Source organism: Sardina pilchardus, chromosome 15 (genome assembly GCF_963854185.1).
Source record: "Sardina pilchardus chromosome 15, fSarPil1.1, whole genome shotgun sequence".
Taxonomy (NCBI): domain Eukaryota; kingdom Metazoa; phylum Chordata; class Actinopteri; order Clupeiformes; family Clupeidae; genus Sardina; species Sardina pilchardus.
In genome coordinates this window covers 31,124,436-31,137,442 of record NC_085008.1, presented here as the reverse complement: position 1 = coordinate 31,137,442, position 13,007 = coordinate 31,124,436, and the positions used below count along the sequence as shown (strand labels likewise).

General features: G+C 41.4%; 1 protein-coding gene across 1 annotated transcript in view; it reads left to right on the top strand.

Annotated features, from left to right (window-relative positions):
• Positions 1 to 7,386, top strand: part of tsc22d2 (TSC22 domain family 2) — a 29,762-nt gene extending 22,376 nt beyond the window's left edge. Inside the window, exons 2-3 of the mRNA XM_062555556.1 lie at positions 4,601 to 4,652; positions 4,992 to 7,386. Of these exons, the coding sequence (XP_062411540.1) occupies positions 4,601 to 4,652; positions 4,992 to 5,291 (352 nt within the window). The 3' untranslated portion in view covers positions 5,292 to 7,386. The remainder of the gene's footprint in view (positions 1 to 4,600; positions 4,653 to 4,991) is intronic.
• Positions 7,387 to 13,007: the final 5,621 nt, after the last annotated feature.

The following is a 13,007-nucleotide window of genomic DNA, read 5'->3' as shown; positions in this document are numbered from 1 at the left end:
GGACAGCCCATGACTCTGATTTAAGTGCTGGAATGAGCTCTGGAGCCTCCAGCAGGGCATCCCAGGCCAGCAGCTTCTTCTGAAGCGCACATGCTTGACCAAACCCTCCTCCGTCATCCCATCCTCACTCTCAGGGTGCTTTGGAAAGGAGGGGAGGGGTCTCAATAAAGTCAATATTTGGCTGATAAGCCTGCCTGGGTTACAACAGGCAAACGCACAAATTTCATTCAGTTCTTGAGAATACAAACTGCTGGTTTGAGGTTTGGCCCCAGGACATCGTCGCTTGCGAAATCAAGGAATTTGGTTTACATTAACAACTTTTTTGAGAATATATTGGGGGTGGAGTGGAGTGGGATGCGGTGAGGTGCCGTGCCTTGCGGTGGTATGTGTATGGTTCGTTCAGCAGGTTCCATCTGAAAAGATGCCATAAAAAGAGTGTGAGTAAGTGAGTGAGTGATATTTCTCCTGGCATCAGGTCACCTGGCTGTGGCCTGATGGCTCTAGGGTTAGCCTTGGAACGTGTACGTCCATGTGCCCCCTGGTGTGAACATGCTTCTCAGAATTTGCACATTGGATCCAGAGGACAGGCTATCTTTGCAGCCCCATCCTTTGCCATGAGTGACCACAATAAACCCTCGGACCACGTCCTGAAAGCTCGGCTTGAAATAACCTACTGCTAGTAAATAAACACCCCACCACACTGGTTAATCTCAGGACCATTTCTCGCATAATGTGGGTAGAACAGCCTTAAATCCTTTAGCAGCAGTCCGTACTCCATTTGGTGGTTCCCTGGAATAGCAGCTCAGACCTCTGACACATAGGCCATTGCTGAGTCCATTGGGATCATTTGGTTGATTACCTATTAGCATACAAAAAAGAAGAGCCTTAATCTTATTTGCATGTGAATGTGATGGACAGCAGGCTCAGCCTTTTGGATGATCAGGACTCCTTGGCAAGTAGAGGGGGATGTTGTGTTTTAAAGCTCCCCCTGTTTGCCTTTTGTTTTGGAAAAATAAAATGTGTGTGTGTTTTAATCAAAAACAGATTTTGAGTAGGTGTTTTGAGAGGGGGGGTGATATGATGGTCTCTGCATTCTTTCTTGCACGTGTGTCCTGTTACAGGGTCAGTGCTTGATATGGTTTGGTCCCCAGCAGGGTTTTTTGGTGGTGACACAGCAAGTTGTCCTTACATAAGCAGTTCATATGCCGTCTAGAAGAATATGTACAGACGCCATTGTTTTTTGTTTTTGTTTTGATTTTGTGTGTGGGGGGGTTGGATGGACTGTATTGCCTCATTCCCCAAGAATGGGATACCATCACAAACACACACCATCATTAATCCAAATTTGATGTTGACAATGTCGTCATGGCTCCGGCATTGATAAACACATTCCAGGTCTAGCTGGTGAAGTGCTATCTCCGCTCGTGTCCCTTCCATGCTAATCAGCGTTCAAAGGCAAGAATGTCTTGTCCCCTAACTGTTTGGATAAACAATTAGATGGCAATCCAGAGATAGCAGAGGGGATTGGGAGACATAATGTCAGCTGCCTTGCCAGGCACATGTGAATTTTGCTCCCTCCCAGCAGAAACCACTAAACAGCCAGAACAATGGCCAAGGCATCCACCTAGTCTGGCTCAGAGAAAGTAGGTCATTACAGTTACCAACACTGGAGAAATGTGGCAATCAGGGAGTAAGTGGTTTGCAATAAAACATTCTGTGGTGTATCAGTCAGGCATGGAGACTTTTCTGCTTCATGCTTACTCACAGCGACTGTGGAACTACACCCATGAAAAATAATCTTATCTGAACCTAAAGAGAGTGAGGTTTGGATTTATAAACACAACAAATATTGCTTTTTAACAGAAAATGAAACATTACATGGAGGCTTTTAAGATATAACCATAAGGTATACCGTAAGGTATGTCTTGATGATTTAATGTTGGTCAAAGCATGAGTAGGCTAATGGGGAACTTTTTTTATGTGGATAGTGCGTCATTCATTTTTTTTATTTTGTTTTATCAGTTGCTGAGTCCGTACAGCTCTTGGCCGTTTCGGTACTGGTTCACTCATTTACATGGTGGGATATCGCAGTTAAAATACTTTTATTTTATTCCTAATATGCGTGTTATTTTGCATAGGCTTTAGTCTTTAGTGGGTTAGTGTTCCAAATAGATGACCTCCCTGTTATGTGGGGTTCAAATAAATCTGTAGACGTCAGGATGGAGAGAATTGGGGGAAAGCATGGGGTGGAGGAAAAACACTAATAGGAACTTCAGATTATGCTTAGAATAATAAAGAGAAGAGCCTAGCCGCACCGAGGCACATTCCTCACGTCGCCAAACTGAGTCGTGGCGCAACTCCTCCCCTTTACGAACTGCGTCCTCTCTTCTCGAGTCTTTAAAGCTGCCTCAGAAGTAAGTTGTTAGTCAGTCTGATTGCGAACGCGTGTGAGTGATTTCCCTCTGACTTTTCGAAGGAAAAGTGATAGAAAGAAACATTCGACATGAGGTGCAAAATGAGTTACAGTCTTCCCTGCTCCCCCGGCTCATCGCCTACTTATTCGGGGCGACTGATGTGCTACCGAGCGCGATGCAACAGGTAACAATCTCTTGGTCTTGCCATTTCTGAACATTGCTTATATGCTTCTCATTGTTACAGCTATGTGTGCTGTGAAGTTTGTCAGGTGGAACTCAAGTGTACTAGTTCCGCGATTCCGTTGCAACGTTGAATTGTAAGCAAATGTAACTTAGGCTTGAGTTGTTTCGGGAGGGAACATAGCCAGTGTGGGAAATGGGAGGATAAATTGGCCGGTTATCTAGGCCACTGGACCGGAGATTCTAAAAATTCCTTCATGTAGCCTCGTCCAGGATTGAGCCAAAACGCTGCTGTCTGAGCATGATTGATCGAGGCTCGATCACGCGTGTGCAATATTTCTGTGCCATTCTGACATGCAGCGCGTCACGTATGGAACGTGCACATAACTCGCAGGCTACTTATAGACTACAGATGAATAGAATCGGTTCATGCTGTGGCCTATATTTTTGCAGTTATGACTGCACCGGTACAACGTTAGTGTGGATGACCATTCTGATGTTCCCTTGACTTGGTATAAACTTGTTTAGTAAGTTTGTTTTAATTAGTAGGCTACATGCGTTCACTGCTTGCTGACGACGCGACGAGGAATACGACAATTTGAACGAATGCCATCCACTCCTTTAGCGTTGCAATTGCATGTGGTCTGGTAAGCTTTTCTAGCACAACAAACTTGCAAAGTGTATAGGCTGCCATGCATCATAGGCTACAGTAGCCTACAGCTGAGCCCGGAGCGTCCACTTGAGCGCCTGCTGTTGGAGTAGTAGTGCATTGCGGGGCGGTCTCTTTGTTCGCCAGAAAACGACCGAGAGGCAGCGCGGAGAGAGCATGGGGCCGTGTTGATAAACTGGTTAAGTTTATAGTATCATAAAGATAGAGATCTCCGCGGGGCAACGCAGGTATTATCGGTTTTGCACCGAACGAAGTGAGTAAATCCGTGTACGTATTGTTGCAACATGATAATTAGTATCTTTGGCCTTCCTGAGAAGGGGTAGTCTATGTTCTGTCGTGTTAGCACAGCGTGTTCCCTGGAGAAGAGAAAGCAATTTAGTCCGTGTCAACCCAAAATAGGATTACATATTATATTTTACAGGTCGAGCGTGTGGATTTATATCAGTTTGCTGCTGATCGTGCACGTTATGGGTACAGATCGTCTATTTTCTGTACATTTGACTCGTGGCCAACCTCTAAACTGTTCTTTATTCCGAATGGTAAGAGTTTAAATCGTACGTTGGTGGCCTGGTGCAACCAATCTGATTTGAACAGTCACGAATTTAAAATGACATTTTACACTTTTGATAACCTTAATGGTAGGCTACCTGAAAAAAAAAATCCGATAATTCTGTGACGTTTGTTTACGTTTGGAGGGGATGGGGCGGGGGTGTTTCAGGTTGGCGATTATTATTACTTGCTACGTGCCTTGAAATCTATCACTAATTGTTCAAATTACCTGCTTTGTCATGAACAAAAATACATCGGGGTATTGGGTGTGCCTTTACGCAGCTTGTGGATGTGCACCACACGCGCAAAATACCTTGTCACGTGAGGCCTGTGCACTCTGCAGCTGGCTCAGTGTTACCTATTGAGAGATGGCATTGTGTTGCCAACTAATGTGTTCTTCCGGACAATAACGTTTTGAGTGCTCGTGTTTGCGCGTGTGTAAGGGGGTGTCCGCTTTCAGTGTCCAACACCCCGCCCTTTACGCTGCAGCGCCATCGTCATTGTTCACGTGAAAACTACAGATGTGATCTCAGGGCAGTAGGTCTAAGTTGTGGCTTAATGTGATCCATCTTATTGAAAAATGTCAAATGTGACCAGATGAGGTCATTAAAACATGGAATTGTGTTCTCTTGCCAGGATTCCTGAGACATTATTCCTTAACCTGATGTCATAAATTATCTTGTTGGAGCTTGTTCTTTCAAAACGAGTCTGCTTTTGTCACCTGTATTAAGGTACACTCACTATGTTGGAATGCATCATCCTAACATTCCTCTCCTTCTCTTTTCAGTGCTTCTGGAGCCAGTGTTGTAGCCATTGATAATAAAATCGAGCAGGCAATGGTGAGTGTGGCTTTTTGTTTTCATCCTAGCCTATATTTTATCTTAAAATAGCACAGGGTAGCTATTCTTACTCTGCAATGGATGGGAAGTGGCGGTGAGACCATATCAGAGTGTGTCATCATATAACCACAATGACCCTGAAAAATCCTACTTTGAACTTTCAAATTATTGTTTTAGTGGTAGCGCAGTTCCAGCGAGTTTAAAGAAAACTGTAAATGTTAATCATATTCTGAAGCGTTTTGACTGACAGACCTGACCTTGTTTGAGGTTTAAATCTGCCCATCACTGTCCCTAATGTTTCCTATAGTTACACTTTACATGACTGTGTTTGTCTACTAGGATCTGGTGAAAAGCCATCTGATGTATGCTGTACGTGAGGAGGTGGAGGTCCTTAAGGAGCAGATTAAAGAGCTATACGAGAGGAACTCTGTGCTGGAGAGAGAGAACGCTGTGCTAAAGTCTTTGGCCAACAATGACCAGCTCTCCCAGCTCTCGACCCAGGCCAGCACCCCCCCGGGCAGCACGTCGCCCCCCCAGCAGCAGCAGCAGCAGCAGCCTTATCAGTCCCAGCAGCAGCAGCCCACCAGTGCCGAACCCGCAGCCCCCCCTCCCCAGCCCCACAACCTCTCCTCCGCCTGAAGTGCTTTCTCTGTGTCTCCCGGCACGGCACGGGATGTGTAGAAACATTTTAAGAATCAAAAAAAGAGCAAACATCTTTGCAGTTTTTCTTTTTGTCAAGAAAGAAAAAAAATCAGCCTTGTTTGTTTTTTTTTGTCTATTTTTGCCACCAACGTCTTTAACTTGTGAAGAGCCATGCTTCAGTGTGCTGTGTTGTGTGGCCTTCCCAGTATTAGACAATCATCATGTGAGTGCTTTCCTGTTCTCTGGCCGTGCGCCAAGCATCCGCAGCAGGGGCTGGCCCTGGGGTGCCGGAGGGGGCGAGGAGGTTGTGCGGAGTACAGAGAAGAGCAGGAGGCTGGATGGCTGGCTAGAGGCAGTGCTGGGGGGAGAGGCCTGCGGAGGAGCTTGTCCAGCTGCAGCAAGTCCTGTTTAAGGGTGTTTGGTGGTGTTGGTTCTGTGGAATGAGTTTTGACAGGGAATTGGACACTTCTGAGGGGGAATGAATGCTTAATTTAGGAAAGCGGGGGTCTTCGGTGCGATGGTGAGCCTTGTTTTTACCTTTTGGTTTTAAAAGTCCTGTTTTCATGTTGCAAGAACTGCGCATTGTCATTTCCCCCTTCCTTTCTGTCTCCTGAGCTTATTATTCAACATGAAAACGACAGATAAAGACAACAGTTCAGATTTTACTGTTTTGCTGTTTTATTTATTACTGGGCTGCTATTTTCATAATGTAAATGAACAATGCCACAGAAATAGTTTAGTAGTGGAAAAATCCTGGCTTATGAAATTTCAAATAGTTACACATTTGAATGTTGCATCACATGAATTAGACAAAGTGAAGACAATAGAAATCCCTATGACAACTCAACACTAATGGCAATTATAAAACTGGCATTGCTAACAAACAGTAGGTAAAGTCTACAATGAATGTACATTTGTAAAGAGTGTAAAGTATTAAGAGCATAGCAAGTTTGTACAGGTGAAACACCAGTTCTTATGAAATGACAAATTTTAACAAATCTATAGTGAGATATTTTGATGAAGAAAACTTGTTCATTTGTTCTTTTTTTGAGAATGGTGAGGTGATTGCCATACATCCCCAGACTAGTTGAGACATTCAAAAGGCGCATAGTTTGTTTTGGGAGGTGGGGGCAAAAAGCTGTGAAATTGTTCAACAACCTGTTTGTAACCAAAGAAGCAAAGCTGTGTAAGTCTATTTTTTAATTTTGTAATGCACACTCTATGTATTTTTTTTTTTTTTTTTTTTTTAACTCCACGTCAGTTTTGTTTGGGGGGATCTGTTTAGCATGTTCTGCATGATGTATAATCCAACCACTTTCTTACCTCATGTTTGTACTCGGCACTCTTATCGTAACATAGTCTGTGAACAACTGTCATCTTGGAAAGAATGGAGCAAGTGTTGCTGTTTGGAGAGGTGGAGGGGTATTATAGATGGTGTTTTGCTGGAGGATTTGCTTGGAGTTATTTAAAATGCTCTAGTACAAAAATGAAGTGAGCCGTCATCTGGTCAATGTTGAGTGATGTACTTCATATGCAGAATAAAAGTTTTTTTGGGTGTGGAATATTCTAAAGTGTTTGACAAATGCAATAATTTAGATTAAAAACTAACTGTGTACTTAAAGTACTGACACTCTTAAAACATAGCAATTGAAAGCCAAAATTTGAACACCCACAAAGGATGAGCAGTTGTGTTATTTTAAAAAAGCAATCTCATTTGAAAGCGCCAGATCTGTGAGAAGCATATGGTATGTCTTCTGTGTTTTCTAAATGTTTTCTGTGCCTCTTGTACCGTTGCTTCTGTACGCGACCTGGTTCATAGTTTGTAGCTCAGTACGAATCCATACCAAACACACATGGGTTACTTGTACAGTCTTGTCTCCTCTGCCAGATCTTTGTTTCCATTCTCCACTGGCATTTTGTGTTTTGTCTGAAGGAAATTTAGTAAACAAGCAAATTGTATTGTATGAACTTGATCACTGAGCCTTTGAGAGATCTTTAAAAAAAAGAAATGCCCTTGTAATGTGCTATTTCTGACATTTTTTGTTTTCTCCATCAAAAATAAATTACTGTTCTATTGAGAACAACCCAATCACGTCAGATGCCTTGTGGTATTCATTTCCTTTTGACCTGTTCACACGCAGGTTACCTGACTTTGCTTTTGAACTTCAGACATTTATTGGATGCAGTAGAGAGAAGAAAAAAATGTATGGCTATAAATGGCTCACACTCACATGTCTACTGAATTGGAAGCATTCCAATGAGCTCACTCAAATTTCTGTTGAATTTTAAATGTCTCAGTGAACTTCCACTTGCATTTCTACTGAGTTAGACATGTTGGAACATTTACTTTAAAAAAAGTGTTGATTAAAACAAAGTCCTCTGCAATGTTTGCAGCACAGAATTTGCATATCACTGGAGTTCGTCAACTCTAAGAAATAGTGTTGACATTGCGATTTTGCGATTACATTTTATATGCGATCAATTTAGATTAATTAATCACAGAGTAATTAATTATATTAGCATTTTTAATCGATTGACAGCCCTAATTATATTATATTCTGCACATAATGAACTTTCCAGATACCTCCCAATTGCATGTTAAGAAACATTAAATTACATTGTCTCAACATTTGTGCACACAGGTTTTTATCATTGCACTATTTTCCAACATTTTGTTACCCGTCTTGACTTTTCTTGAAAAAAAATATAATTTAAATTCTAAAATTAACATATATTTTCCATGAAATAGTGAAATTGTCATTTTCAATATGTTGTCTGTTTCCTTTTTGCAGCTATATGTGAGTTTAAGAGATTTGCAGATTATTGCATTCTGGTTTTATTCACATTTTTACAACGTCCCAATTGTTCTGACTTCTGGTTGCGTGATAAGCATAAAAGTGTATTTATGTGCGCGTCTAAAGGCATGTAGTTTCCTATTCCAATCATATCGCTGAGTATCAATACTGGTTAACATGAAATTCAAAAGAAGTCATCTCCTGAAGTCATGTCAGGGCACTACTGTTTCCACCACCGCACAGTGCAACTGATTTCAAGTGAATTCGCCCTCACAGCAAGCATTGGCATGTCATAGTATCATGGCACCGATGACTCACGTGGTGAGTCACTGTTAGCCAAGTCACGTTTAAACCACACCCATGGTGCAGTGGTTGACAGACAACAAGATCAGGGTGTAAAACGTTAAATACATCAGCTCTCAAAGAGCAACAGTCCCCCATGGGATGATATCCATCTTGGCTTCACCAAGTTTATGAGAATCCACTGGAATACACATGCACGTGTTGGCTGGTGAAGTCTGTGCATGTATGAATGGCCCAGTTTCCATGCGTCAACACAGACCTGTTTAGACAGGAATCCATTTAGCATCCTCTGTGTAATTAGGCAAGCAGCTTCATGTTCACAATCTTTCCTTTAGAGGGAATAAAGTTGAATGCACCGTTTCCTGTTGTGATGGTCACTGGTCCACTGGTTTCCAATAGTTGCCTTCTGGGAGGCATTGCCGTTCCATCAGAGCCAGGGGTGAGAGATTGAGAAGGAGCTTCTTCTCCCAGGCCATGCAGGCCACTCCATTAAGCAGCACAGCAGCACAGCACTTGTGAGCACTTCATACCTTTTTGACTCTTCATTAGCCTTATATTTACATACAGTAGGCCTAATATCTTGGTATATTTTATAGCCTATATACTTCACTACAGTTGTTGAACAACCACACATGTGACATATAAATTACATTGTGCAGCACACAGAATTTCACTGTTAAAACAACTTGAGAAAGTGCCAGTGTCACAATCCTCTCGTGTCTTCGTCAGGCTTTCTGGTCACGTCAAACTGAATCTTGGTGTGCTTTCACAGGCAGCTTTAGCTAACAAGAGTAAAACAGTTTTTTTATCGGTAGAATAAGGGTATGAAAGGATGATTTTTAAATATTGCGTATAAAATGTTGCACTGGTATTGCCACATTTAAATAAAAAGAATACATATTGATGATGTTTGGATTTTTTCAATAAAAAAATCTAAATTAGATGCATAGATGATATATCATCATGATAGATCATATGTGATATACCTTTCATTGAAACACAAGCTTCAGTTTAGATGATTTTGAAGACTATGTTGAAGATATCTTAACCTGGGTTGATACACAAAACATTTGTACATAAAAAGAGGATTAAGGTCTGTAAGTCATAAGCATTCCGTATCATTCTGCTTGTGGGTTTTTTTTTTTATTGGATGACATAGTCATATGATTCATATCCTGAACAGAAGCAATCCTCATACACTGAATGTGTATATTGTTGCACTGCACTGATGATCTCGGTCTTTCAAATAACACACCACACCAGTGCATAATGACCTTTTTGCTGTTTAATCTTCACCCCAAGATACCTTACACATATTCTGTTGCATCATGATATTTCTATGTGAAAAAAAAAAAACATTCAACATCCTTTTTGTCTGATAGAGCACATTCCGCAGTTGTGTCTTTTTCTTCAAATCTACGTATGACATCATCAGCTTGAAATGATGTTGTACGTGTCACATGTGTATGCCTTATCGTTATTACTCATATTTACTTGCAGCTGTAATGCACCCATTAATGGTTCAGCTTATCTGTCTGGGCTGGGAGCCACTCAGTCCCATGATTCATATCCTGGCCCGCAGTGGGGCGGTTGCTGTCACTGCACATTGAATACATCAAGCTGTGTTTTGTCCAACACATGGCTGTCATTGAGCATTGAGCAATACTGTATTTCTCTCAGTCATAGGCAAATATTTTTAAGAAGCAACACAAACATTTTGTTAAATGGTATTAAATGGTATTCAAAAATAAACATATTGTTATTGTAAAACATTAACATTTGATCACTTACTCCACAAATGTAAATTGTAGCCTATCAGCAGCGTGTTTGGACATTTATCTTTCTATGACATACATTAAAGCAGGATAAAGCAATAGTGAAGTAAAATAAAGACAAACTGTTAACTGATAAAAAAAAAAATGTGTGTACGTAGTACGCTGTACAGTTTTGCTTTTAAGATTTTTACAGGCTTCCTTATCCAGAAATGTATACATTATTGTGCTTTGCAAATAAGCATTTGCTCAGACACAAATATACACACATCTACACTCAGCCTGTTGCATCCAGATTTTTCTGTGTCACAAATCCTTTCTTTTGCTGTCACAAATGCAATAATAATCTCCCATAAAGTTTCACTAAGATTGGTGTAATGGGGAAAGTGTGTTTTCCCGACATACTTTTTTCTCCCTCCGTGTCCTGAATGTGGCCTCCAGGTTTGACTCCATATCCAGTATTGCACTAACCTGACTTTCGCCAGATCCTGTAGTTCGCTGTCTGCTTCAACGCCTCTGGTGGAGCATGGGGGAACTACAAGGGTCTGGCGAGAGTCAGGCTAGTATTGCACATCCATTCCACCACCATTTCACCACCATATGGTCATTTTAGGTAAGGCAGTTGGGACAGTTTCATTCCAGTGTGTTCAAGTGAACGATGCTGAAGGGTGGATATATCCCATTCCCAGAGAAAAACACTCTCACTGGCATGCATCCATTGCTGTTATTTGAAATAAGGACAAAAGAGTCTTTCAAGCCTGCATGTTCCTTCATTAATTGACGTATGAAAACAATAGCGTTTAGAGTTTAGTTTAGTCTTTTGTTTTTGTTTAGTCTTCGCTAGTGCAGCAGCATCTGGATGAGGGGTGTGTGTGTGTGTGTGGGGGGGGGGGGGGGGTTAATGAATGTGTGGATAAGAGAAGAGTGTGTTTCAGAACACTACAGGATTTTTTGGATGGGGGAGGAGGGGTGGGCTTGGGGCGGGCACTGGTGAGAGGCCCCCCACAGATGAGGAATGCAGTCAGTCATCAGTCCCCTGCTAAGAGTGCTTGTGTGTGTGTGCGTGCGTGCGTGTGTGTATGCGTGTGTGTGCGCGAATGTGTGAGCATGCGTGCATATATGTGTGTGTGTGTGTGTACACGTGCGTGCTTGTGTGTGTGTGTGTGTGTGTGTGTGTGTGTGTGTGTGTGCGCGCGCACGCGCAAAAACAGGAAAGTGAAATATGATCTAGCAACCCATATAGCCCCATTTATTTCATGCAGTATTGCTCAGCCTTCCCATGTGGATTCACCCCCTGCATTCAAACATATTTTTTCTGTGATTTCCTTTCATTTAACAAGAATTGCAAAACAACTTGAGTATGTAAGTAATAGGCCACAGAGATGTTGTCAAATATATTAATCCTCTACCTTACTTTTCTCTAAGTGAACCAGGTTACAAATATTCAATATACTCTACTGTATGTTTTCATTATTCACCCCCCGCTTCATTGGATATTAAACCAGTAAAAAAGGAACTTCCATGGCCCATCCAGATCACCAACCCTCTCCCCCGTTCTACTGTTGGGTCACCAAGGCCACTGCTTCTGCCTCCTGGAGCTTGGGCCGTCGGGAACCTCTCTGACCTACATAAACACTGTGGTGTGTGTTTGCCCAGCTGCTGAAGAAAGTAACCCTTCAAGCATTTACAGAGTATTTGATTTGCAGTCAGTGATAGAATTCAGCCAGCTTCCTTGTATGACCACCCTCATGCACTTTCACACCAAGTTTTTGTTGAGCATAGTTTGCTGTCGCCATCTAGTGTAGGACCCATAATACATTATAAAAGGAGCAATTGCGATCATGTGTGCCAAATTTGATCTCAAATGTTAATTATAAATTTGGCGTACAAAATGCAAAAAAATGTTTTGTTTTTCTTTCGCTGGAATGTATATTTTTGGTATATTTTATATTGTATTGTTAGATTATATACTTTTAACAGTATTTTGTATATTTATTGTCATGTCTGTTTTTATTCTTTATTTGTAAAATGATTGTTGAGCCAAACCAACCAACTGTAAATATGTTTTCACTCAGGCTCAATCATTTCTAAAAGGACCGTCTGACATTACAAGCAATGAACATTTTCAAGATGATCCCAAAGCTTTAAGTTATAGGAGATAATTGATGCTTTACATTTTCACATTCATATCTGACATGATAAATTACTTAAAATGGGAGGAAATAGCATTTCTGTTACTATCACCGCATGCCTGGAGTGCCTGATATTATATATGTAACTTTGGTAAGTGTAAATTTATGCCAGAGTTGAATATTTATGATACACTCTGTTGCTTTGAGGACACGTGATCACAGTCATTTCCCTTTAATTTCATGCATCATCCCATTTCATATTTTGGAAAATGTGTTTCTTGTCAGTCTGTCCCACTATACCCACAACTTTCACAATCCCATCTCTTCACCTTTCTGCTTTATCAGTTTAACAACCTTTTGTTTTCCCATGTTTATTTAAAGCCAAAGATGACAGAGGTTAGGTGGAATATTGTGAAAGAGCCAACTGGAAACCTAAACTAAACATACTTGTCCATATTAACTCCAGTTCCAGCAGATGCTGGGTGGTATTTGTAGCCTTGTGTCACCATGCAGGCAGAGATGGGAGTAGATCCCATTCTTTGTTTTGCTTGACTTGGCTCAAAGCCATTTTCTGTCCGTGTCATAAGCTTGACTTGGAACCATTCTGTGACTTGCCCATTGTTGCCACAATGTCTTGAAGCATATGAGCTTGGTCTGTTTTTATGCATGTCTGCTCAATTTTACTGCATCCCTGAATTGCCATTTCACAGA